Source organism: Pneumocystis jirovecii, assembly GCF_001477535.1.
Source record: "Pneumocystis jirovecii RU7 chromosome Unknown supercont1.3, whole genome shotgun sequence".
Classification (NCBI taxonomy): domain Eukaryota; kingdom Fungi; phylum Ascomycota; class Pneumocystomycetes; order Pneumocystales; family Pneumocystaceae; genus Pneumocystis; species Pneumocystis jirovecii.
The window spans coordinates 17843-41709 of NW_017264777.1; the positions used below are offsets into that span (position 1 = coordinate 17843).

The following is a 23867-nucleotide window of genomic DNA, read 5'->3' on the forward strand; positions in this document are numbered from 1 at the left end:
TTATAAAAAATATTTTAAATTTAATATATATCTCAGAACAATAAAAACAAAATATACTTTTTTGAAACTTTTTATTTCTAAATCTGTTTTTTAAAAATTAACAATATTAACTAGGCAATACTAAAAACAGATTTTATGTTATTTTTAAATACAATATTCATAAGAATTAAAATTAGCAATTTTTTTGACCAAAATATTTTTATCTAAAAACATAAAATAAAATATACTGATAATAATAAACGGTATTAGGAAACATTAAATTATTGACCTCATAGCCATAGAACTTATTATTATATTAGTAACCTTTCCTAAATCATTGTATCTCTCTTTATCTAATTTATAATTCTTGAAAATATTAATTAAAAATTTTAAAAATGATATCTTTTAACCATTCGAATTTTCGTCATATTACATATTCTTTTAATATTAAAGTCATTAGGTTCTAGTTCAGTTCCATTTACTATTTTTTCAAGTTCTTTTTTAATCTTTAATTTTTAATAAAAATCAAGTATAAAAAACAATTTTACTTGCTCTTCTTCACCATTAATTTTAACAATAATGAGACTTTCAGTTTTATCCGTTATCCCAAATCTGTCAAAGGCATCTATAATCTAAATATTATTAATACTATTTTTATATTAGATTATTTTACAGTTGAAGTAGGCGATAGTGAATAAACTATCTCAGAATTAATGTTCTTAGTTTGTAATTCATTTTCTTTATAATTCCTAATAGAATTATGTACTGCTGCTAATACTTGATAGAGTGAAACTATCTAATGAAAGGTTATTATAGTTTATTTTTTATTTCTAAACTTGCAGTTGATGCATCAATAAACGCATAATTAAAATCAGAATTTTGAGATAAAAGCTGATCTTTTATATGATTCAAATTTTTAATATTTATATAAAGCGCTATATATATTCTTTCAAATGGATAATTAGGCAGTTTAAATGTTTGCATCAAAAATCCAACGACAAGATTTTAGTAAGTTTATTATTAATTATATTATAAATAAAATATAAAATTAAAGTAAATACGTTAGTTAGCATTACAATTTTTAGATCTATAATATTAAAATTTCAAATTTTTAATCCTAATAATATAAAACTAAGCATATGAATATTTTAAGAATTAGCATCAATAGAAAATGAATCTATAGCATCATAAAAATCATCTTCATCAGAGGCTTTCTGAGTAAAAAATGAAGGTGAAGATGATATATGTGTATATGAATTATGAATTACTCTATCAGAATGAAAAGGTTCATTATGATCACATACTGATTTTCCTCTTGCAGATATTCTAACGATAGCCTCAATTTGCTGCTTAATATCCTCAGGTGTTGTCCAATTTCTAAAATAATTAAATAAACTAATATTTATTATAATAGTATGGGTAGATACATCGTCGTTTTTAAAATATAATCATCCGTTTCTGTTTTTTCAAAAAACCTTGGAATCCATTTTTTCCCAGTAGCGTCACGTAATTTTTGCTCTTCACGCTGAATGTCTTCAATAGAAGACTTAGCTTCTGTTGCAGTATCTTGGTCGTTTTTAATAATCGCATTAGTAACTTTACTCCACAATCTTCGAGACTCTCGATCTTCTTGTTCACATTCTGGTCTAACAATTGGAGAAGTATATGCAGAATTAGTAGCATCAAATAATACGGAACTTTCTCCTGTCTTTTTTCTATAAGTAGATAAAAAGTTAAGTATGAAAGTATATAACCTTTACATTTTTAATTAACATTTCTTCATCCCATTTTCCAGAAATCTCATATAAAATTTCACCACTATTTTCACGTTTAATTTTCCCTAAAATTACATTATAAGAACCCGATATAAAACCTTTTGTTTTAAATTCAATATCAGCGACAAGATTATTTTTTCGACATTTAATATAACTATGATCACCAAGTTCAAATCTCAATCGTCCAAACAATATTCCTCTATTAAAATCTAAATAATAGTATGAAAATATAGAAAAAGAAACCTTGCATACATATTCGGTTGCGTAAGAATATATTTTTCATTTTTATTAATGAATGTTAAAATAGCTCGTCCTTCCATAATAGTTGCAGCACTTCATACAGTTAAGATATCAGCCAACAAATAATAATTACTAATACCTATTCCCTAAAAATTTTGATTTTGGTCTTAAAACACCATCTATTCTAACATTATTTTCAGGACTCATGTAAAAATATGCAGAAATAGGTGGATGATGGCTAACTTGTTCCGCAATATAAAAAGCTTCAGACTTATCTGGAAATTCCCATTTACATGTAAAATGCTCGCCAAGAATAGGATTTAATGGCTTTTTAACAGATCTTGGTCGAATATGCCATCCACTAAGATAAAATCTACATATTCCAATAAAACGTTCAACAGGATCATCAATAAGAGGAAGATCCATAAGAAGCTCTGGATGACACATAAAACTAAAAAATAAATCACAAAAATAAAAAAAAAAAAACAAATATACTTTGTAATTCGTTCAAGCATACTTTTTGGCTCAAGAACAAACGTTGGCAAAGTTATCCTTGAAAGATCCATCCCAGGCCTAATAACTATTTAAGGATCTCTCTTATTAAAAAATATAAGAAAATACTTTAGCTGAGTAATAATCCCGAGTATAATATTCTATAAATTAGCATATGTTTAGAAATAAAATATACACACAGTTCCTTCACGCCCTAAATTTTCAGTATCATGATCTTCCTTATCTATAAAAAATTAGTTTTCTTGTTTAAAAACGAGCAAAAAAACGCTTGAATACCTTTTTTCTTATGTTTAAATAATGTGTTTTTTAACGACGTAGGATCACCCATCCTTTTCTTTCAAACTAAAGTTAGTACAAAAGAGTTAAAAAGCCCAGTAAACAATAAAAATAAGCTTGTTTTTATATAAAGTAATCAAATTAAATTTTATTTATTATCAAAAACCTTATAAAAGAATAATTTCAATTACTAAAATAGTATATCGAATCAGTTGTTTTAAAATACGTTAGATTAAAACAGAAAAAATCAATGTTCAAAGAACAATTTATTAAAAAATAATACTTTTTTCAGAAATTTATAATAAAATTCCATTTCTTTTATGAAACAGAAAATCTAACAATTCAATAAAAACATATTTATAAATATATAGTCATTAAATATTCGATATCATAAATTATTATCAAGCCATGAACGGAAATAAATACAGAAATTATTAGATGTATTTTTCTCCTTAGAAAAAAGATTATTTATTAAACATGATTCACATGCAGTTTCTGTAAAATCATGAATGTTTTTATGATTAACTCTACGTAAAGCCTTAAATGCAGTTCCATTTTGACAATATTCAATTTTTCTATCATAAACAAGAACATTCAATAAGTTTACAACATCAGACAACTCAAGATCTACTTGAGTTATCCCACTATTTTTAAGCCAAGAGTGAATTTGCTCGGCAGTTAAATATCCAGAATATGACGGAGAGAATAAAGTATCCTGTGATTTTGGATATGAATGAGACAAAATGTATTTATACAAGGCTCCCTGCAATCGTTCTATAAATTCTAGATCCATCTCTTGATCAGTAAACCAAGGCCCGCCTGTAAGTTCTATAGAAGGGACTAAATCATAAATCATAAATATTTTACGTGTAGGATTCTGTGCAAAAATTAGAGAATATTTAATCAAAAAACATAAAATTCACTTTAACTGATTTAACTGCTTTAATTAATTGTTTCGATTCTAAGCTTTTTAAAGCTCTATTTAAAACAGTTGTATGAAGATTTGTTTTTATTTTTATAGTCCTACTCCATATTCCTAATAAAGATAAATCAAGAGCTTTTATAGTAACAATATAACCTTCATTACTTGCATCTTTTATATAATTAAATACCATTGCTTCATCTCCATCCATTGACGAAATCCTAGATCAATAAGCTGCTTCCAAAAAAGAAAAAAGTACTTTTTTGCTTCATCTTTTTGAACCGCTTTATATATTAATTGGTTTCCTTGTACAAATGCATCTATCAACCTCTGTTTTTTAAGAAACTTCTGCCAATTATTAAATCAGATACCTTTCCAAGAAGTTCATTAATTATTTTTTCCAAGTCTTCAACACTTTTATTCTTAAGCATATTCTGAATATCATCTTGTGTCACACAATTAGGCAAAAATTCAAGACAACATTTATAGACATGTTTAGCTAGAGGTGAAAGTTCAAAATGATCTAATGTTTCTACTAAACAAATCTTCTTATCTACCATACTACTTCTCACTTAATATTAAATATGTTAAAAATATTAACTTTTATTTCCATTAAACTTAAATCGTTAGATTTTTCAAATACTTTTTCGAAAAATCTAAAAATTAGTTAAATATAAAAAAACTAAGATATTATATAAATAGAACGCCATTTGCAAGAAAATAACAAAATATGTCAGAAGAAATACGCCAAGAGGCAAATTCTCTTTTTTCAGCAAAAAAATATGAAGAAGCAATCAAAATGTATACTGAAGTAAGATATAAAAAATAAATGGAAATAAAATTGAATACAGCTAGGCAATTACTCTAGAGCCAGGAAACCATGTACTTTATTCAAATCGTTCAGCATGCTATGCTTCTCTTAAAAACTTTGATGAAGCATTAAAAGATGCACTTAAATGTATAGAAATTAATCCAAACTGGTATATTTAGTTTTAAGTAGAAAAAATATTGGTTTACAAAGGATAGGGCAAAGGGATGGTCCAGGAAAGGTGTTGCATTACATGGGAAAGGAAATTTGGGTTAATTTCAATATTTAAATTGGATGAATTCTTATTTATATATAGAGGAATCTAAACATGCTTACGAAAAAGGATTGGAATTAGAGCCTGAAAATCAGCAGATTAAAGCAGCGTTAAAAACTGTTGAAGAATCTATTTCTAGAGATTTTTCGAAAAATTTTCAGAAAAATGACCCATTTACACAGATAGCTATGGTTTAATTAATAATTTTATTTGATTTATACTAACTTTATTTTAGAAATTAAATAGTCCTGATTTTCTTTCAAAAGTAGCATCGAATCCAAAAACTTCAGGACTTCTGTCTAACCCTCAATTTATGGAAAAACTTAAAAAAATACAAGAAAATCCTAGAATTATCTTTCAGGAATTGAATGACCCAAATATGGCATCAATTCTTCCATTGCTTCTTGGGTTAGACACAGATGTAATTTTCATTATAAAATTATTTTTTTCTAACAATTTAAAGACATCTAATCATATTAATGGAGATTCTAAAGAAACACATTCTCCGCCTTCAGAAAAGTCTTCAGAGTCAGAAGTAGAAGCCGATCAGGAGCTTATGGAAGAAGACGAAGATACCAAAGCTCAAAGGGAAAATAAAGAAAAAGCTGAAAAAGAAAAGGCTCTTGGAAATGAATGTTATAAAAAACGACAATTTGAAAAATCTGTTCAACACTATCTTTCAGCATGGGAAATCTACAAAGATATTACATATTTAACGAATTGTTCAGCAGCATATTATGAAGATGGCAAATATGAAGAATGTATTAAATGTTGTGAAGAAGCCATTACATATGGAAGAGAAGTTCTTGCCGATTTTAAGTTGATCGCTAGGTTTTATTATAATTTTTTTTTAAAGATCTATATTTTTAATATTTCTAGAGCTTTTGGAAGAATCGGAACAGCATATATGAAACAAGAGAATTATGAGTTAGCTATTAAGAATTTTAACTCTTCTCTTACAGAGCACCGAACTCCTGATATCCTTAAAAAATTAAGAGAGGTTTCTTTAAAGACTTAAATTTAATATTTCTAAATATATTAGGCAGAAAAAATAAAAGAAGAAAAAGATAGACTGGCATATATTGATCATAATAAGGCAGACGAAGCAAGGGAACAAGGAAATAAACTTTTCAAAGAAGGAGATTTTGGTGGTGCAATTAAAATGTATTCTGAAATGATAAAAAGATCACCAGATGATCCTAGAGGTTATGGAAATAGAGGTAAAGATTTCGCTTATTTTATTTTTTGGATTAATCATCCCAAGCTGCTGCGTACATTAAAGTTATGAGCATGGTTGAAGCACTTAAGGTACTTTAATTAGCATCCTAAATTTATAAATAATTAAAGAAAAAAGGACTGCGAAAAAGCAATTTCACTTGATCCTAATTTCACAAAGGCTTATATTCGTAAAGCTTCTTGTTATTTTACTATGAAAGAATATAATAAATGCATTGATGCGTGTCATTCAGCAACTAAAGCAGACGAAAATAGTAATAATAAGGGTATGCATGCGAAAGAAATTGAGGCCCAATTACAAAAATGTATGTCCGCTATGTATGCTCAACGCGAAAATGAAACAGAAGAACAAACATTACAGCGAATTCAAAATGATCCTGAAGTAAGTTTAGTAATATTTGATTTGTGCTAGTCTTATTTGTTTTTTAGATTCTTTCAATTTTACAAGATCCTGTAATGCAAAGTATTTTAAATCAAGCTCGTGAAAATCCAGCAGCTTTAGAGGAACACATGAAAAATGCTCAAGTTGCCAGTAAAATACAAAAACTTATTCATTCAGGCGTTATTAAACTTTCAAGAAGATAATTCTTCAAAACAATGTTTTTATATACTTTAATAAAATTTTATATATAATATATATTTGTTATTATATTAGTTAAATATAATATAACAATTTTATTTACTATTTATTATATTTTAATAATATTTTAGTTCATGAATATAATTTTATATTAGTTAAAATTTTATGTTTAAATTAGCTTTTATTTTCAAAATTTTTAAAATTAATATTTAAGTAGATTTTATAAATAAATATATTTTTAAAAATTTATATATATAATAGTTTAAAAATTAAATTTTAAAATATATAAAATTACATTAAAAATATTAACAAATAAAAAGCATAATAAATGGTTTGCTATTATTTTAGTCATAATTAAGATAGAAAATATATTTATTACGTTCTTATATAGTCATAAATAACATTAAATAAAATAATATTGTGTTAATTTTTTACAGTTTTTTAAAAATTAATACAGTTATAAAAGAATTATTCCAAAAAGCTCAAAAAATAATCATATTAAAATTGTATTTTATTATAAAACATATTAGATACAATATTTCATAATTATTTTATGATTTAAAAGATATTTTAGATTATATTTTTATAAAAATAATTAACTAAAACATTTAAGATCTAATGAAGTATTAATAATATCATTTTGATTCGAAACATGTGTAAGGTTATTTGAAGATGTTTGCCCAAAAAGACTTGAAAATAATTTACTTTTTATTTTAGTTTATATAGACAAAAAAATATAATAATACTCTGTCTGTTCATCACTCCATAAACTAATAGGATTCGGCGCCATAAAATTTTGCAATTTATCATGTACATGATATCGTAATCTACGTCCCTTTGATGCTTTAGTATCTACATTGTTTTTTTGTTTTTTTTGTTTCAATATCGACCAACGTATTCCTCGTGTATTTCCTAACTTAGATTAAATACTCATTTTAATTTTGTAAGTACAACCTGAGTCTACCATTCGTCTGTCAATTAAGTCTAATAATAATGCTTGATAAAAATCAGTATCATCAAATCTCTCTTTATTTTTTGGTTCATTTTTTTCACTTTTGTCAACATAAGTTTTTTCTAAGAATTTTTCTTTATTTCTGATATTTTCTTGAATTAAATCCAAAACATTTTGATGAAATGAGTTAAATTTATTTAAAGAAAAAGAAGATGCAGTTTTTACTTTGTCAGACCATTTAAGTAAAGTTTCATTTTGCCATGTTAAAATCCTATATCATATAAATTATATAATTTTAGTTTATGCTATTTACTGTTTATCTAAATTTAAAATATCGTTATAAAAAAAGTCAAGTGAAAGATTATTAAGATAATTTTCTTGTTTTAAAGCAGAATCATCAACATTAATTTTTTCTGCTTCGATTAATGTCTATATAAGTTAAACATAATTCTTTTTTTTAGTTATTACTTTTCGTATATCTGTTAAAAAATTAATTAATAAAATAGACTCATTTTCTGCATCTTCTATAAATAATTTATTTCCATCCAATTCATTAATTTTATGATTCTATCGTAAATTAATTTAATTTTAAAATATATTATATATACTATAGTAAGAGAATTTGCAGACACAAGAGCCTTTTGCAACCTTATACGCGCATCAAGAAGACAATCATAAATTTTCTTTAAATTAATCTATAATATATCATTAAATAGTGTTCTTACTAATTGTGCTTGAATGTGTTTTCCTTTTTCAATCTCTATTTGATTTGTTTTTGCTATTTCTTGGACTAAATCCCTAATAACATAAACAAATTTATAAAGAAAAATACTTGCTTACTTTTGTTCATTTTCAATAAAAGATTTTAGTTCTTCACGTCTCTTTTTTTCAGCATCATCAGCAATATCAGAAAATTCATCAAAATCCATATTAGAATACGTTTCATCATTATCTATGGATAACGAGCTCAAAATCTCATCATCTTCTGAAAAATCTTTATATTTATTTGTTTTATCTTCCAACATATCATAATCATCATACAAATCTTTTAAATTTGTTTTTTTTCCAAAATACTTCTTATCTTGCAAAACTATACCATCATCTCTTATTTTACTCTTTCTATTAAATATATATAATCAACTTTATTTTATAATTTATTTAAATAATACCCTACTGTTAAATAATGTTCACGACCTGTATATATATCACTAGAATCTGAAGAACTCTCGAAAAAATGACTCTCATCAATAATGTCTTCAGGATCATATGTTTCTACATACTTAATTACGAAAACCTCAAATATATATTTAAAGTTATATACCAACAGGTGCTGGATTTTCAAGATCAATTAATTCATTTATCCAGTTATTTTTTTTCCGATTTTCTATAAAAGCTTAGTTTATAAAATATAAAACTGCTTAAAAACTATATAAAACCTTTTTTTTCTAACACTTCTACCATTTTCTTTATTTTTTAATTTTTGGATTTTTTTAAAACATTTATGATAAGCTCGAATAAAAATGACAAGTTCTATTAAGAAACATGAAAAATTTACATAAAAATATTATAATAAATATGTTTAATAAACTACAAAATATTTCAAAAAAGAGATATTTTTCTTTGAATAAATCAATATATAAAAATATACCAGTATAATATTTTTTAATAAAATTAAATAATATTGATATTTTTTAGAAAATCCCAGAAAATGAAATTTTAAGAATGCGCTATGGGCTTCCAAAGAAATCTAAAATCAATGGAATTAATAAAGTTATTGCAGTTGCATCAGCAAAAGGAGGCGTTGGAAAATCGACAATTTCAAGTATTTTATAAGAATATACAATAAAATTTAACTTTTAAAATATAGCAAATTTAGCTGTTGCAATGTCTCTTTCTGGAAGAAAAGTAGGTCTTTTGGATGCTGATATATTTGGTCCCTCCATACCAAAAATGTTTAATTTATTTGAAAAACCTTATTTATCAGAAAGTAATTTAAACGGATTATAAATTTCAATTAAAGATAATAGAAAAGCATTTTGTTCCTTTGACAAATTATGGTGTTAAAATAATGTCAATGGGACTTCTTATAAACAAAGATTCACCTATAGTTTGGAGAGGATTGATGGTAATGAAAGCTTTACAGCAATTAATACATGATGTAGACTGGGGAACATTAGATTTATTAGTTATTGATATGCCTCCAGGAACAGGTGATACACAACTTACAATCACTCAACAAATTATTCTAGATGGTATATTTTACATTATTAACTTCATATTTATCTAAAATTTAGGCGTGGTTATTGTTTCTACACCTCAGGACATTGCTTTAATGGATGCAATTAGAGGAATTAATATGTTTCGGAAAATGGATATTAAAGTATGTATAAAATACATATATATAATATATATTAAAGTATTCTTCAAATAATAGATTCTTGGAGTTGTTGAAAATATGAGCGTATTCGTATGCCCAAATTGTAACTACAATACACATATTTTTGGAATTGATGGACTTAAACGTACTGCAAAGAACATGAATATTGAAGTTCTTGCTAATATTCCACTACATGAAGACATTGTACAAGATTGCGAAAAAGGTTATCCAACTGTTATTGCTGATCCTAGTAGTTCTCAATCTTTATCATTTAAAACATTGGCCAATATTATTTGGGAGAAATTATAATATATATATATATATTCTTTTGTATTTATGATGTTATTATATATTTTCCTTAATAATATATATATATATAAATCTTATCTGAATTTATTTGATAAATTATCGAAATTTAAAATATACGATTTTTTTAAAAAAATATCTATATTTCTAATATTATTTCTATGGAAATTTTTATTTTAAAGCGAATTCTTCTATTTTTCTATGATTCAAATTTATCTAATAAAAAGATTATTTAAAGAAAAATTAAATAAGTCTTTTTTAAAATTTATTAAATCAAATCATAAAATTTCATATATACACATTACTAAAAAATATTATTCATACTTTAAAGAAAATATAAAACAGAAAAATGCATTTGAGAAATATGACCAATCTAAAAGTCAAGAATTATTTTATGGAGAGATTCAAAAGAATGATATATCTAAAAAACTACAAGTCGGAATACGTCAAAAAATGATTGAAAAATATCGCTTAATAAAACAAAATGAAAAACATGAAGATGAAAATAATTCAAATATTTTAGAAAATGAAAAAAATACTAATTCAGATAATATAATTAATTTAGGTAATATTTTTGATGGTGGTTATTTAAATAATATTTCTCCTTGTGATCTCGTTGAAGTAAGAAAATCTGAGTATGGTGTTGTTGGTGTGGTAATTCAAGGCGCTATTTCAACAAGCGATAAAATTCATGTTCTTCTTGATAACAGAAAAGTTATTTATTGTAAACCGGGTGATATATTATTTTTAATACCATCATTTTTAAAAAATATTTCTAGTGAAGAACTCTCAAATTTAAATATAAAAAATGGTTATTTGTTCTCTGATAATATGATTTCTCGAAATATAATACAATCTCTTCGTGATTTCAAATTAAAGTCACATTATTTTTATAAAGATTTTTTAATTAAATCTGACAATCTTTATCAACGATTACATCATCCAGACCCAGATCAACATACTTATGTTGATCTTATGGATCTTTGTCTTTCAGAGTATGGAATATCAAAACCTAATCCTACACATTTATACGCATTACACACTTTATTAGCGAATGATCCTTATCATTATGTTATGGATTCCCGTAACCATTTATATTTAAATAAATACGAAGTTCGTCCAAAGAATGAAGTTGAAATGATAGAGACAGTTTCTCGTTGGATTCGAATTAAATCATCTGAATTTATACATTTTACACAAAAAATGACAGAAATTATTAAAGTATATCGTAAAAAAAAAAAATCCATTACACAAGCTACACAAAATATAATACTTTTAGAAGAATATGTTTTTTCAGAAACAGATTTACTATTTATTAAATTTATGAAACAGTATTTTTTAGAAAAAAGACAATTTCAGAACTCTATATATCTTTCATTTGTTCCGCAAATTCTTAAAGCCACAGGGATGTATAGCAATATTTTAGATAGGGATAGTGCTTTGTTGTTTATGCAAGAAATTGGCGTTTGGGCGCCTTGGGAAAATTATAGTAGTTTTGATCGAAGCCTTTCACTTCCTGGTTTCGGTACTTCTAAAGTTATAGATACATTACTTGAGAAAATGACATATAAATCAAATCTGTCACCAAACCAATTACAAAATTTTGAATTACAAGATAATCTTGAAAACTTAAGATATGATTTTGGTCAACTCCCGGTATATGTAATGGATGATTCCGAAGCTACTGAATTAGATGATGGAATTTCAATAGAAAAAAAATCAAATAATGAGATATGGTTACATATTCATATAGCTGATCCGGGTGCATTTGTTTTACCGAATTCTGATATTTCAAATTTTGCTTCAAAATTAGTTACAACGGTTTTTACTCCTGAAAAAAGATACCATATGTTGCCACATTCTTTAACTTCTTCTTCTTTTTGTTTAGGTTCGCCATTAGAGAAACATTCAGTTCTTACATTTAGTGCAAAACTTGATAAAAATGGTGGTATTTTAGACTTTAAAATATCACCTGCATGGATTTCAAATATCAAAAAATTTTCTTATGATGAAGTAGATAATAATGTTTTTAATGTTTCATTAAAAGATATATCCTATTGTTTTTCGACAGAATTTCCTAATAACTCAATTGTTAAATCAAATAAACGGCAAATGGATCAAACAAATTTTTTGGATAAAAAGAATTTAGATGATATTTACAAAATTTCAACACTTCGTTTACGATATAGAATTTCAAATGGTTTTTGGCAATATTCTACAACATCTGCCAATGTCAAATTACAATATACAGGGTCTTACTTTACTTCCATAACAAATAAACCTCAATTTTTTCAGAATTATCCAAATATTAAAAATGTTGTATTTGATCTATTGGACTCTCCAACACGAGTAATGGTGGCTGAAATGATGATTCTAGCAGGAGAAATTGCTGCTAAGTATTGTGTTGAAAAAAAGTTACCTGTTCCTTTTCGATCTCAAAGTATAATTTTAAAACATCAATATCTCAATAAATATAATAAAATTCTTGAAAAAAGAAATTTCGAAACAGGAAGAGTAAATCTTGAAGATGGATTAAAGTTAGCTAATTATACAGGACCAACTATAATTTCAACATCTCCAAATTCTCACTCATCATTAGCTTTGAATCATTATGTTCAAGCGACATCACCCTTGAGACGTTATTCTGATTTAATTACTCATTGGCAAATTCAAGCATCTCTTAAAGGAAAAGAAAACAAAAATTTACCATTTTCTAAAGAGTATTTAGATTCTGTCTTACCATTATGGTATTTTAAAGAAAAAACTTTAAAAAATTTTGGAAAAAGCTCAACAAAATTATGGGTTTGTTTATTATTATTAAAAATAGGTTTAGAAACTCTTTCTCCTTTTCATGCATGGGTATGGTCTATACAAGATAGAAAATTATTAGTAACTGGAATAATTAAAGAGCTTGGTATCAATTGTAAAATTAGTAACAACAACGGTTATTTTCATAACAATTTAGGGGATTTAATACAAATAAAAATTACACGAATAGATTTAGTAGATCGAGTAATTTATGCATGTCAAATATAAAATTTAAGTCTATAAAAATATTTAATTTTTTAAAATAATATGTACAATAGCTGATGAATAAATGTATAACTATTTTAAATTGCATAATACAGTCAATGTTCCAAAAGTCTTAAATTTCTATAATCTTATCAATGAAATAAATAATAAACAAATATTTCTAACCCTGTAACTACAGTATTCTCAAGTATAGATCCATTTGGAATATCTATACTTTGACCATCACTTGCTACTATAATAACTGTACCTATTTTTATATTAGATAGACTTTATATGTTATTTTTTAATTCCCTTTTAATACAACGTTCTTTCCTAAGTTAACTGCGCCAGTCATAGTAAGATGGTCTAATTCTAAAATTTTTGGAATATATGGAATTCGTTTTTGAAAATCACTAACTTTTTTAAAATGACTTCCTAATTTTATAAGCGGAACCCCCCCAAAACGAACCTGATCCATAATAAGTTGACCATTATGTAAAGAATAAAGATCTGATTTAACCAGGAAAAGATCTGAACATGTTTTGACAGGAAGAAAACGACTCCGAGGAACATTGATACCACATGCACGTTTAAAATAATGAATTGCTGATCCAACAGCAGTTTCAAGCTGGATGATACTTATATCAGTATTTCCTTTTGCATCTGAAAGAGTTTTATAATTTGGAATAATTTCTAATGCTAACTCATTATTTTCAACAACACGTTTAACAGATGATAAGTTAAGCCAAATATTATTAGTATTAAAATATTTAAACTTTTCTATAGACTTAAATTCCTCTACATGCTCCGGAGGTACTTGAGCTATTTCAAGAAGACGAACTTTACCCTCATAATCAATAATTGTTCCACCTTTAACATCTGCTTTCGTTTTATCTGTCAATTCCATTATATATTCAGAGTCACTATCAATCATATATTGCAAAATATTCAAATCAACAACTGCCCCAAGATTATCAATATTAGATACAAATAATATTTCTTTTCCTTGGGAAAGCAATTTATCAAGTAAACCTGTATTAGAAATGGCTTCAAACAAGTCTCCATGACCAGGAGGATACCTTAAATATTAATATAGATATAAGTATGAAGTAGTAGTAACCATTCAGAAATAGAAGAATTGTACATTCGAGGAATAGGAAGAAGAGATTCTTTACTTATTCGAGGGTATCTAGATTGATTAAAGGTAATAATATCAACATTATGTCCTTCATATTTTTTAATAATTCTACTGGTATCATCGTCTGTATTAAATGAATTCATAAGGACAAATGGTACATTAACATTATATTTTTTATTAAGATACTATATTTTTGTTAAAAAAATAAAAATATTATGAAAAATACTTCTATTTGTTTAACAGTAAGGTCAAGAAAAGTATGTCCTTCACGGACCTCGATAATACTTTTAGGTCCAACACACCCCATAGTAGTTCCAAGACCACCATTAAGCTTTAAAACCACCAATCTATCAAGAAGAACTCTTACAGAACTTTTATCAGCCTCCTTAATACTACTGTATTCAAGCACTTGTTCACTATTAGGTATTTTGATTCTATCCCATTGTCTAATAATAAATATAAACTCAAAATAAGAAAAAAAAAATACATACAATGTTTTTTCTTCTATTTTATTCATTAAATATCTGTTAAAAAGAGAAAAAAAATTGTCAATTTCCATTTTAAAAAACTATAACTTTTCAGATATTCATCCAATAATGTTTATGCCGCAATTGACAAAAAACATAAAAGTATTATACCTTCAAACGCTCCTCATCTTTAACTGTACTTAAAAGCTTATCAAGTTCGTTCTTCATTGCTATAGATGAAATATTCATTGATGCATCTTTAAACGTCTGTTCTATCAGATTAAATTCTATTTTTTTATAAAACTCACCATTATTGTTGGTGTTTTTTCAAAAAACAATTGCTTATCTTCATTAGAAGTATATATTCCATTTGTTTTTACTTCATTCATTGCGTTTATTTCTTAATACTATTGAGAATTGTGTAATTTTTGTATTCCGCACGTTTTAAGGGCACGTTAAATGTCTCTAAAGTATAAAATATAAAATGTCTGCTTTAAAATAAGTATTTTTTAAAAATATAAATAAAATTGATTCATAATAAAAAAACCTTAATAAATATATAAGAAAAAAATAAAAGATTTAATTTAAAAGATAATAATTAAAGTATAATTTGATAAACATTATGAAAAAATATATCAAGCGAGATGAAAAACTACAATATATGTTAAAATGACTGTTATTTTTATGTATGTGTATATTTAAGAGTGTTATAATTTTTATTTATGAAAATATAATGACAATAAACATATTAGGAATCAAACAAGTCAAAAATGCCAATCTATGCAAAGATTATCTAATGAAGAAAGTGTAAATATTGATGTTAAGCTCATAAATTATCGATGATGTGACGAAAACATGTTAAAAAGGTTATATTTAAATAGTTAAAAGTCGATTATTTGGTTTAGCACTCTGTTGGAACAGTAGGTAATTTTGGTGTGTTCGAACAAGTAGATGTAGGTGTATTTAATGTACTACGATTGTACTGCATATGACTTCTTACAAGATGACCTATTGATGTTATTAAATAGAATAAAATATAAAATACAAAAATTTACCAGCTGCAAGAGCAGAACAAAGACTAAGTTCACCAGCAAGAACAGCAGCAGCAACGATTCTGGCAAGTCGTTTTGCATTATCACCAGGTGATGTTGGATGAGGCCCACGGACTCCAAGTAAATCTAATAATGCACCTTGTGGTTCTAATATAGTTCCGCCACCAATAGTTCCAACTTCAATTGAGGGCATTGAAACAGTTATAAGAAGATTACCATTTATACTATTAATATTAATATTTTTTTTTTTTTTTTAAATGTATACTTTTTCATTAGAGTTATGCAATTAGCTGACTCTACAACTTGTGCTGGATCCTGTCCTAAAGCAATAAAGAGAGCAGCAACAATATTAGCAGCATGTGCATTGAATCCTCCAATACTTCCTGCCATAGAACTTCCAACTAAATTTTTTGAAATATTTAATTCTACGAGATCATCAACATTAGATTTAAGAACTGATTTAACAATGTCTTTTAAGATTACAGCTTCTGCAATAACACTTTTTCCGCGGCCCTCAATCCAATTTATAGCAGCAGGTTTTTTGTCAGTACAATAGTTCCCTGAAATTGAAATTATTTTCATATCATCAAATCCCAAATCTTCCGTCATTGTCCTTAAAACATTTTCGACTCCTTTTGACACCATATTCATTCCCATAGCATCACCTGTAGTTGTAGAAAACCTTATATATAAATTAGTGCCAGCTATAGCTGTTTTTGTGCCAACAAGACGAGCAAATCTACTAGTTGAATTAAATGCCTTTTTAATAGCTTTTTGACCTGTTTCACTATCTAACCATAGTTTTGCCATGCCTGTCCGTGAAACAGTAGGAAATGAAACACAAGGGCCTCGTGTCATTTGATCTTGAACTAAAATAGTTGTAACTCCTCCGCTAGCATTAATAGCTTTACATCCTCTAGCAGTACTTGCCACAAGTACGCCTTCAGTTGTTGCCATTGGTATGTATAGATTAACTCCATCAATCAATAATGGTCCAGCTACTCCAACAGGAATCGGCATATAACCAATAACATTTTCACAACATGCACCCAGAATACGTGCATAATTATAATTCTTAAAGGGTAGTGCAGACGTTTCTAAAGTCTTTGTATGAGATTTCCGTGAAATAAATGATCTTCGAATTTTAACAGCTCTTTCTGGATCATTAAGGACTTTTTCTAATGCATGACCTGGAATTTTAGAATTCAAAGCTAAATGTACAACTTCCTCATCCGTAAGTAGATGAGAAAGACCCTGTTTTAATAATTGCTCGCATTTATCAATAGATCTTAATTTTCCGTCATTAATGTCATTATCTATATTTTTCTCTAAATAATTAAAACTATTATTAACATTCTCAATGTTATCAACTACATAAGATGATTTCTGAGTTTCTGGTAATGTTTGAACCGGAGTAATCCAGCGAGTCACATTAAATAAATATGCATTAAATATGATACTTAAGACCAATATAATCATAATCCATTTACTCATCACAGGGTCTGAAATACATTTTGCCCACAATTCAAGAACCTGAAGTAGAAACTCAATATAAGAAGGCCTATTTATAGCTTTAAGAGTGAATACAGGTAACACATTCAATAAGATCTTTTGAACTGATGGATCAATATCATTAATCAACTTTTTAAGAAGACCCTGAATTTCATAAACTTCAAGAGGATTAATCTTAATTATTCTGAACTCTTGATTTGACGACGATTTCAAATGATTAACAGTTTGAAATGGAAATGTGCATAAATTAAGAAAATTAATAAGAAAAAAGCAAATAGTCATTACTAATTTAAATCTGCTTATGTTTAATTCTTTAACATTATGGTATCCAAAAACACTGTATATGCCAATATTCGTAAATTTTTTTCCATTCATAGTACTATTTTGTTTATAAGAACTAATTTCTGATGTATTATATATAGTATCATGTAATATCATATTTTTTTCAAAAATTCGTTTAATACCAGCTCGTTGTTTAATACGATTTATCTAAAATATCTTAAATACAAGAAAAATATTTAAAATCTAAAGCAAACCTCTAACTTTATAGTTAAAACAGCTATATAAAATGTAAATAAAAGTAGACAATCAAATCCCAATATCCATGCAGCAACTTTGCAAAACTGATTTAAGCCATCTACACGACTCATTGCACCTAATACCAATATCCCTATTTCAAATAAATAATCACGAACAATTATCCATCCTTTATCTTTAACAGCGTTTATTACGTTTTCCCTTATAGGATTTGTATCAATATTCGAGGATGAATGTATTACAGCTCTAGTTAATAAACTTGGCTTTTCAAACCCAACAGTAACAGCCAAAAAAGGAATTTTTTTTGATAAAAGTAATGGATTTATATGATCTCCAAAGTAATTAACTATATTAAGTGCAAACAGAAATGCAAATGTGCCAGAAGTCAAAACTACTGCTGCAAGCCAGAAATCAGATCCCAACGTTCTCATATTAAGAAAAAGTGAGACAAATAAAAGATTCATAGACATATACCCAATAAGTAACACTACAATATCAATTATATCAGTATCCTAATACCCCATTAAAATTAAACAGTAAATGAGTAAATAAACAACTTTAATATGTCTCCATATTTTCTCAATGATAGTATAAGTATTGTTACGTAACCAATAAAACAATATACTAGGACCATTTATATTTTGCTGTAAACGGTGCTTTGTTTTTGAATAAATTAAATCTTCTGTTCTTATGTTTTGAATACGCTGTTCTAACTCAAATACCATCAATGGTGAAAGATCTTTTAATATAATCTTAGAAGATGTTTCATTTCCATAAAAAAGACAGTTATTAGCATTGGTTTTTTTAAAACACATATCATAGAATAAATCTATAAACTCTTCCCGTTTATCCGAGCGAGGATGAACAAATTGAAGAACATTTAGAACTAATGAATTTGTATCACTATTATATGACTATATTAAAAACTAATTAGTATAATCCCATAAATTAATCTTTCTCATTCAATTTACTAACATTTTGACTATATTCCCAATTCCATTCTCCATTTTGAGTTTTAGTTCCTGCTAAAACTCCTTCTATACTTCGAAAATCAAGATTAAGATTATTCGTAAAAGATGCTCCGAAATCAATACCACCTTGTCTGACAATTTCAAAGAGACGAATATACGCAGTCGTAGCAAGTAATGAAATAACAACAACTGTATGAATGGGATATCTTGATGACTGCGATGCTAATCTTGTTAAAACCATCTGTATCTTATCGTGATGGTTCAAAAATTAAGCTAAGTTTTAGTAAAAATCTATAATTTAGAGTTTATATTAGTGTTTAATAATAAAAAAAAGTATCTAAATACGTTAAAAAAAGGGAAAATTCCAAGATAATATTGTGCTTTTAAATAATAAATAATATATTTGATTTTGTTATTTTTTTATTTTTTTTGAAAAAACAAGCTTTCGAAGCATCTTAAATTTATTTTTAAAATTTAAGTATAAAATTTATAGTTTGTAAATGATTTGTCTAGAATAATGATTCTTTTTATTTGTAAAAAAGTAAGATTAATTATAATACGGACAATATAGTCTGTTAAAAGAGCAAATTTATACAAATATAACAAAAGTCCTAGAAAAAGTAATGAAATATCGTAAATGGAAGAGTAAAAAGAACATGATTTAAATGGATTATGTCAAAAATGAATAAAAATGAAGGCTAGGATCGTAGCATATGAATAGGACATCCTCCATTACCAATAGTCATAGAAATCCATTGTTTTATACATATCTAGTAATAGATTAGAAGCAAAATAAACCTTTCATGGCATAATACCGCATGATAATTACAAAAACATTCAAGGCGTGCTATTTTTTCCCCAGGTTGCATTTCTTCAAAACAAATTATACATTCAGTACCTACAAGAGAACTAGATGGAGGAAGGGTATAAGACAAGAATCGTCGTTTAAGAGTTAAATCAAATACAAAACGGTTGTTTTCCAAGCATTCAGCAATATGTGTTTCTCGAGCAAGTAATGTTGGTATCAATGAAAAAGACTCTAAACATACAGGGCACTCTGACATATCGTCATTATTAATCTGTGTTTGTTCAAGTATTGGTGAACAAGATCCTTCTTTTTTCCCCGATTGTTCTTCAAATAACTGCAGAAAGCATTTATCACAGACACGGACAAGTTTAGACCCGTTATGTTTGTTCACATTTTTTACTCCACTAAATGACCCTGAAAATTCCTAAATACATTAACTTTTGACACAAATACAAAAATATTTTCAAAAAAACCCAGTTATTAGATGAACAGTTTGAACAAACTACACATCCACATTTTCTGCAATGATGTCTTCGGTGAAAAAAAGAAAATGCTCTATAATGAATAGTTAGTTGTCTTTTATACTAACAGTGTATTTTAACAACTTTCTGCAAAATGGACATAACAAAACATCTGAATCTGGTTGCCATATTCTTGAAGTATTTGAAAATGTGTTTGACTGTTGTTGAATAACATTAGAATGACAAAATAGTGGTGCCATATAAGAATATAAATTAAAAAGCCTTAGTTCTTATGTATTTTTGCAGCAATTTTCTTAAAAATAAGCCAACTTTTGATTTTTATTATATTTATAGGGTGATTATTTTATATCCTAAAAGTGTCACTCGATAAGATGTTTTAAAATATAAAGCTAAAAATGAATAATGATAATTTATGTATAATCATAAAACTTTTATCTTTGGAAAAGTTCTATAAACACAAAAGAGATGCTTTTCTAAAGTTATTTTTATGAATTTAAAAAAAATGTCAAATAATAGTATAAAGTAGAAATAGATGCATTTTAAAAAATAGTTGAATTTAAAAAGCATAAAACGGAAACATTTAAAAAAATATACATAAAAGAATATTTGAATACCTATTAATGGTTTATTAAAGAAAACTGATATCATTTCTTGTACTCTGATAATTTTAAATTTAGATTATAAATGAAGAGATATGCTTAAAATGTCTTTATAGATGCATAAAATCACTATTTATACAAACTTTCATCAATATATGCAAAAAACCCACAATGATGAGAACATCCAGTAGCAGGACAGGCACCATAGGGACTGTATCCATCCATAAACCAGGTCCTAATACATGTAGCATGCCCCCCATGGCTACAATTCTGACACCATAAATACTGTCCTTTTACTGGTATATTACAAATTATACAACCATCTGGTATCTTCTGACAGCGCTCACAATATGAAAAATTTTTATTTATTTTCTGGTTCGTAATTGGTTTATGACAATGATTACAATTTATATAGACAGATGTTTCTGTTTGACTTAATGCTTTTATTGATAATGATGATGATGTGTTTATAACTTCAGTCATAGTTATAAACATTTTATATCTTTGCAAAAGTTCAATATATTCTGTAAGCCATTTTTCTACTTTTAGAGCATCAAAATTCGTATATTTACCCATTAACAAAACAATAGTAGCACACATTTGAACATCTCCTTTTTCACTATAATAGTCGGCAACAGCCTGAATAACTGATTCCGTAACCCATGGACAAGTATTGCTTTCTGCTATATCAGTATTAAAGGATTTAGGTTCGGAATCAAATGCATTATCTTTAGTGTCAGAATATTTCGGTAATTGTTTTTCTTGATCATTACTTCCAAAAGAACTAATACTATGGTCTGAATTAAAACTTTGAGAAACCATTTCAGAATCAGCGGAAAAATTCTGTAATCCATATATATTATTATTTGAAAATATTTTCGTTTCGTTTTGGTCAAATATATTTTTCTTATTAAAACTATTTTGTCTTAAAAGTATGGATTCTGTATTATTCCTAAAATGCTTACTAATGCGATCGCTTTTTAATGATATACTTTTGGAAGTTACGCCTACTTTTTTCAACACTTGATTTTTAGTTTCATCCATGATATCTTGTGAAGATACTTTGAAACATTTTTTGCCAATCTTTTTATGATCTTGCTTGTTAGAAGTATCATTAACAATAACGTCGGATACAGCATTTGTATAAACATTTGTTGAGTCTTTATTTTCTATAAAATATTTAAGTATTCTCCATGTTTGACTAGTACGATATTTCTGTACAGCTAATGCAAAATTGGCATTGTTTTCACATGCTTGAGAAATTGAAACACTAGGTGATGTAGTAATACTATAATGCTGAGCAAGATAAACAAAACAATAATACTCGAATCCAGAAATAATAACGGTTCCAGAAACTTGCAACGGTTTATAAAGCTGACCTGCAATATTATTGAGAGTTTTGTTACTTCGATAATCATATAAACGAGGATATTTCTTATTAAACGCAGTTTCATCTTCTATTGGATTCATATATTCAGTTTTGATGGAATTCATTTCATCATAACGATTCTGAAATACAATACTTAGATTTCCTAGTGGACTCCAACCCATACCGATAACAGAAATAGAGTCTAGTGGAATTCTTGCTTCAGAAACAGAATACTGTATGAATGTCTTGTCTTTAGAACACGACCATAAATAATTTTCATCTTTCCATACAATTCCTAAAACAAATAAGGAAAATCATTACCAAGATGAAAACAAATATAAACCTGTTGTTACATTCTCATGCTTATCAAGAATTCTTGAAGCAATATATGGACGTCGTATATCCCAAATATATATTTTATAATCGGAAACTAAAGAACAGCTCGCTATTTCTGTCCCCCAAATATTCCCATTCCTTTTATTAGAAATAGGTTTCCATGCAATCTTGCTAACTGGAGCAGTAGTTTGTATTACTGATATGGGTTTAGACGTTTCCGAAAACATATCCCAAATTTTAATCATCTTATCCCTTCCACCTGTAGCAATATGCTGTCCATCTGGGTGCCAATCAAGTGTAAGCGTTAACCCACTATGTGCGTTGATTTTACGTTCATACATATTCGGTTTTCGAATATCCCAGCGCTGAACCGTCCCATTTTCAAATGCTGCTGCAAATTCGCTCATAGAATTAGGATTAAACTGAATATCCCTCACTGATTCTGCTCTTCCTTGCATCGTATGTTTCGATGACCCATTTCTATCCCTCAAATCCTATTCCTGTCACATTTTTCCCATCCATACTATTTATTTATACCCATAACTTTATCGTCCCATCTTGAGACGCACTTAAAAGCCAATATCCCGTTAACTGATTAAACGCAAGTCTATTTACTGACCGAAAATGCTCCGTAATCACCCGATCCACATGATAATCGTATGCTTTTACTAAATCCCATAGAACAATCGATCCATTTGTTGATGCTGTTGCTAAAATATTACGTGTGCCTTATAAACAGTCAAATAAGTCCAATGAAAACACTGCAATGCCATTATAATTATACTGAGCCCTTGCAGCACTAATTTATTCACCTGCACACCCCCATTTAACATCACACGAGGAAAAAGTAGGGCTCCATCGGTTTCCTGAACATAATTGTGTTTCATTTATAACTCCATTGGTATCAAGATCCAGAATCTTAAGAACTGTTTCAAATTAATAAAAAATCAAAATCCAGCTTAAATAACATTCAAAGTAACGTTGAAACAAAGTAACTGTGAAACGCAGCCCAATGGCTAAAGACGTTTCCTCCATTACAACCAAAACCCACCTTCACGCCCAACTACTGCTACACGATCTCGTGATGAATTTGCTGCAAGAGATAGCAGACTCCCTTCAAATTTCCATGAAAATGTGCCTCCCTGGTCACTCCGATCCAGTATTTCGTCTCTTTGCTGCTGCATATATACTGGCTCCAGCTATATCTGCAAAAACTGCGTATGTATGCACCAAATTCCTTTATATATGCGCACTATTACGTGCTGTATATGTGCTATATGCGTGCTATATGCACTGAAATCTCTACTAATGTATTCTCAAACACTTTCAAGCTTATACCCTACTAC

The 23867-nt window shown here is 27.2% G+C and overlaps 11 protein-coding genes across 11 annotated transcripts; 3 read left to right on the forward strand and 8 right to left on the reverse strand.

Annotated features, from left to right (window-relative positions):
* Positions 1–255: 255 nt before the first annotated feature.
* Positions 256–963, reverse strand: T551_00616 (uncharacterized protein; the record flags this gene model as incomplete). Its single annotated transcript, XM_018372882.1, has 5 exons — positions 256–345; positions 390–485; positions 528–611; positions 653–771; positions 816–963. The coding sequence occupies 5 exons, from the start codon at positions 961–963 to the stop codon at positions 256–258; spliced, it is 537 nt and encodes a 178-aa protein (XP_018230625.1).
* Positions 964–1127: 164 nt separating this feature from the next.
* On the reverse strand, positions 1128–2835 carry T551_00617 (uncharacterized protein; the record flags this gene model as incomplete). The annotated part of the gene is made up of 9 exons (XM_018372883.1): positions 1128–1356; positions 1407–1687; positions 1734–1953; positions 1998–2087; positions 2134–2445; positions 2490–2567; positions 2616–2647; positions 2687–2730; positions 2784–2835. The coding sequence occupies 9 exons, from the start codon at positions 2833–2835 to the stop codon at positions 1128–1130; spliced, it is 1338 nt and encodes a 445-aa protein (XP_018230626.1).
* Positions 2836–3171: 336 nt separating this feature from the next.
* T551_00618 (DNA-directed RNA polymerase III subunit C34) lies at positions 3172–4265 on the reverse strand (the record flags this gene model as incomplete). Its single annotated transcript, XM_018372884.1, has 4 exons — positions 3172–3660; positions 3707–3926; positions 3965–4035; positions 4077–4265. 4 exons carry the CDS (start codon positions 4263–4265, stop codon positions 3172–3174), a joined length of 969 nt encoding a protein of 322 aa, XP_018230627.1.
* Positions 4266–4435: 170 nt separating this feature from the next.
* T551_00619 (Hsp90 cochaperone STI1) lies at positions 4436–6608 on the forward strand (the record flags this gene model as incomplete). Its single annotated transcript, XM_018372885.1, has 11 exons — positions 4436–4516; positions 4561–4685; positions 4732–4784; positions 4830–4978; positions 5023–5208; positions 5251–5618; positions 5667–5787; positions 5830–6007; positions 6052–6095; positions 6142–6405; positions 6453–6608. 11 exons carry the CDS (start codon positions 4436–4438, stop codon positions 6606–6608), a joined length of 1725 nt encoding a protein of 574 aa, XP_018230628.1.
* A 590-nt stretch (positions 6609–7198) lies between these two features.
* Positions 7199–9016, reverse strand: T551_00620 (rRNA-processing protein BFR2; the record flags this gene model as incomplete). The annotated part of the gene is made up of 11 exons (XM_018372886.1): positions 7199–7307; positions 7350–7515; positions 7558–7826; positions 7869–7984; positions 8024–8122; positions 8164–8238; positions 8281–8353; positions 8396–8674; positions 8725–8827; positions 8877–8939; positions 8992–9016. The coding sequence occupies 11 exons, from the start codon at positions 9014–9016 to the stop codon at positions 7199–7201; spliced, it is 1377 nt and encodes a 458-aa protein (XP_018230629.1).
* A 261-nt stretch (positions 9017–9277) lies between these two features.
* Positions 9278–10241, forward strand: T551_00621 (uncharacterized protein; the record flags this gene model as incomplete). Its single annotated transcript, XM_018372887.1, has 5 exons — positions 9278–9377; positions 9423–9542; positions 9583–9807; positions 9850–9935; positions 9990–10241. The coding sequence occupies 5 exons, from the start codon at positions 9278–9280 to the stop codon at positions 10239–10241; spliced, it is 783 nt and encodes a 260-aa protein (XP_018230630.1).
* A 450-nt stretch (positions 10242–10691) lies between these two features.
* T551_00622 (uncharacterized protein) lies at positions 10692–13274 on the forward strand (the record flags this gene model as incomplete). The annotated part of the gene is made up of 1 exon (XM_018372888.1): positions 10692–13274. One exon carries the CDS (start codon positions 10692–10694, stop codon positions 13272–13274), a length of 2583 nt encoding a protein of 860 aa, XP_018230631.1.
* A 280-nt stretch (positions 13275–13554) lies between these two features.
* On the reverse strand, positions 13555–15244 carry T551_00623 (UTP glucose-1-phosphate uridylyltransferase; the record flags this gene model as incomplete). Its single annotated transcript, XM_018372889.1, has 6 exons — positions 13555–14329; positions 14371–14573; positions 14615–14834; positions 14880–14956; positions 15027–15122; positions 15164–15244. The coding sequence occupies 6 exons, from the start codon at positions 15242–15244 to the stop codon at positions 13555–13557; spliced, it is 1452 nt and encodes a 483-aa protein (XP_018230632.1).
* Positions 15245–15756: 512 nt separating this feature from the next.
* T551_00624 (hydroxymethylglutaryl-CoA reductase (NADPH)) lies at positions 15757–19168 on the reverse strand (the record flags this gene model as incomplete). The annotated part of the gene is made up of 6 exons (XM_018372890.1): positions 15757–15863; positions 15911–16131; positions 16173–17908; positions 17956–18468; positions 18514–18870; positions 18932–19168. 6 exons carry the CDS (start codon positions 19166–19168, stop codon positions 15757–15759), a joined length of 3171 nt encoding a protein of 1056 aa, XP_018230633.1.
* A 457-nt stretch (positions 19169–19625) lies between these two features.
* T551_00625 (uncharacterized protein) lies at positions 19626–20456 on the reverse strand (the record flags this gene model as incomplete). Its single annotated transcript, XM_018372891.1, has 4 exons — positions 19626–19697; positions 19743–20159; positions 20209–20290; positions 20341–20456. The coding sequence occupies 4 exons, from the start codon at positions 20454–20456 to the stop codon at positions 19626–19628; spliced, it is 687 nt and encodes a 228-aa protein (XP_018230634.1).
* Positions 20457–20945: 489 nt separating this feature from the next.
* T551_00626 (uncharacterized protein) lies at positions 20946–23705 on the reverse strand (the record flags this gene model as incomplete). The annotated part of the gene is made up of 5 exons (XM_018372892.1): positions 20946–22480; positions 22529–23015; positions 23059–23249; positions 23334–23447; positions 23573–23705. The coding sequence occupies 5 exons, from the start codon at positions 23703–23705 to the stop codon at positions 20946–20948; spliced, it is 2460 nt and encodes an 819-aa protein (XP_018230635.1).
* Between the last annotated feature and the right edge of the window lie 162 nt (positions 23706–23867).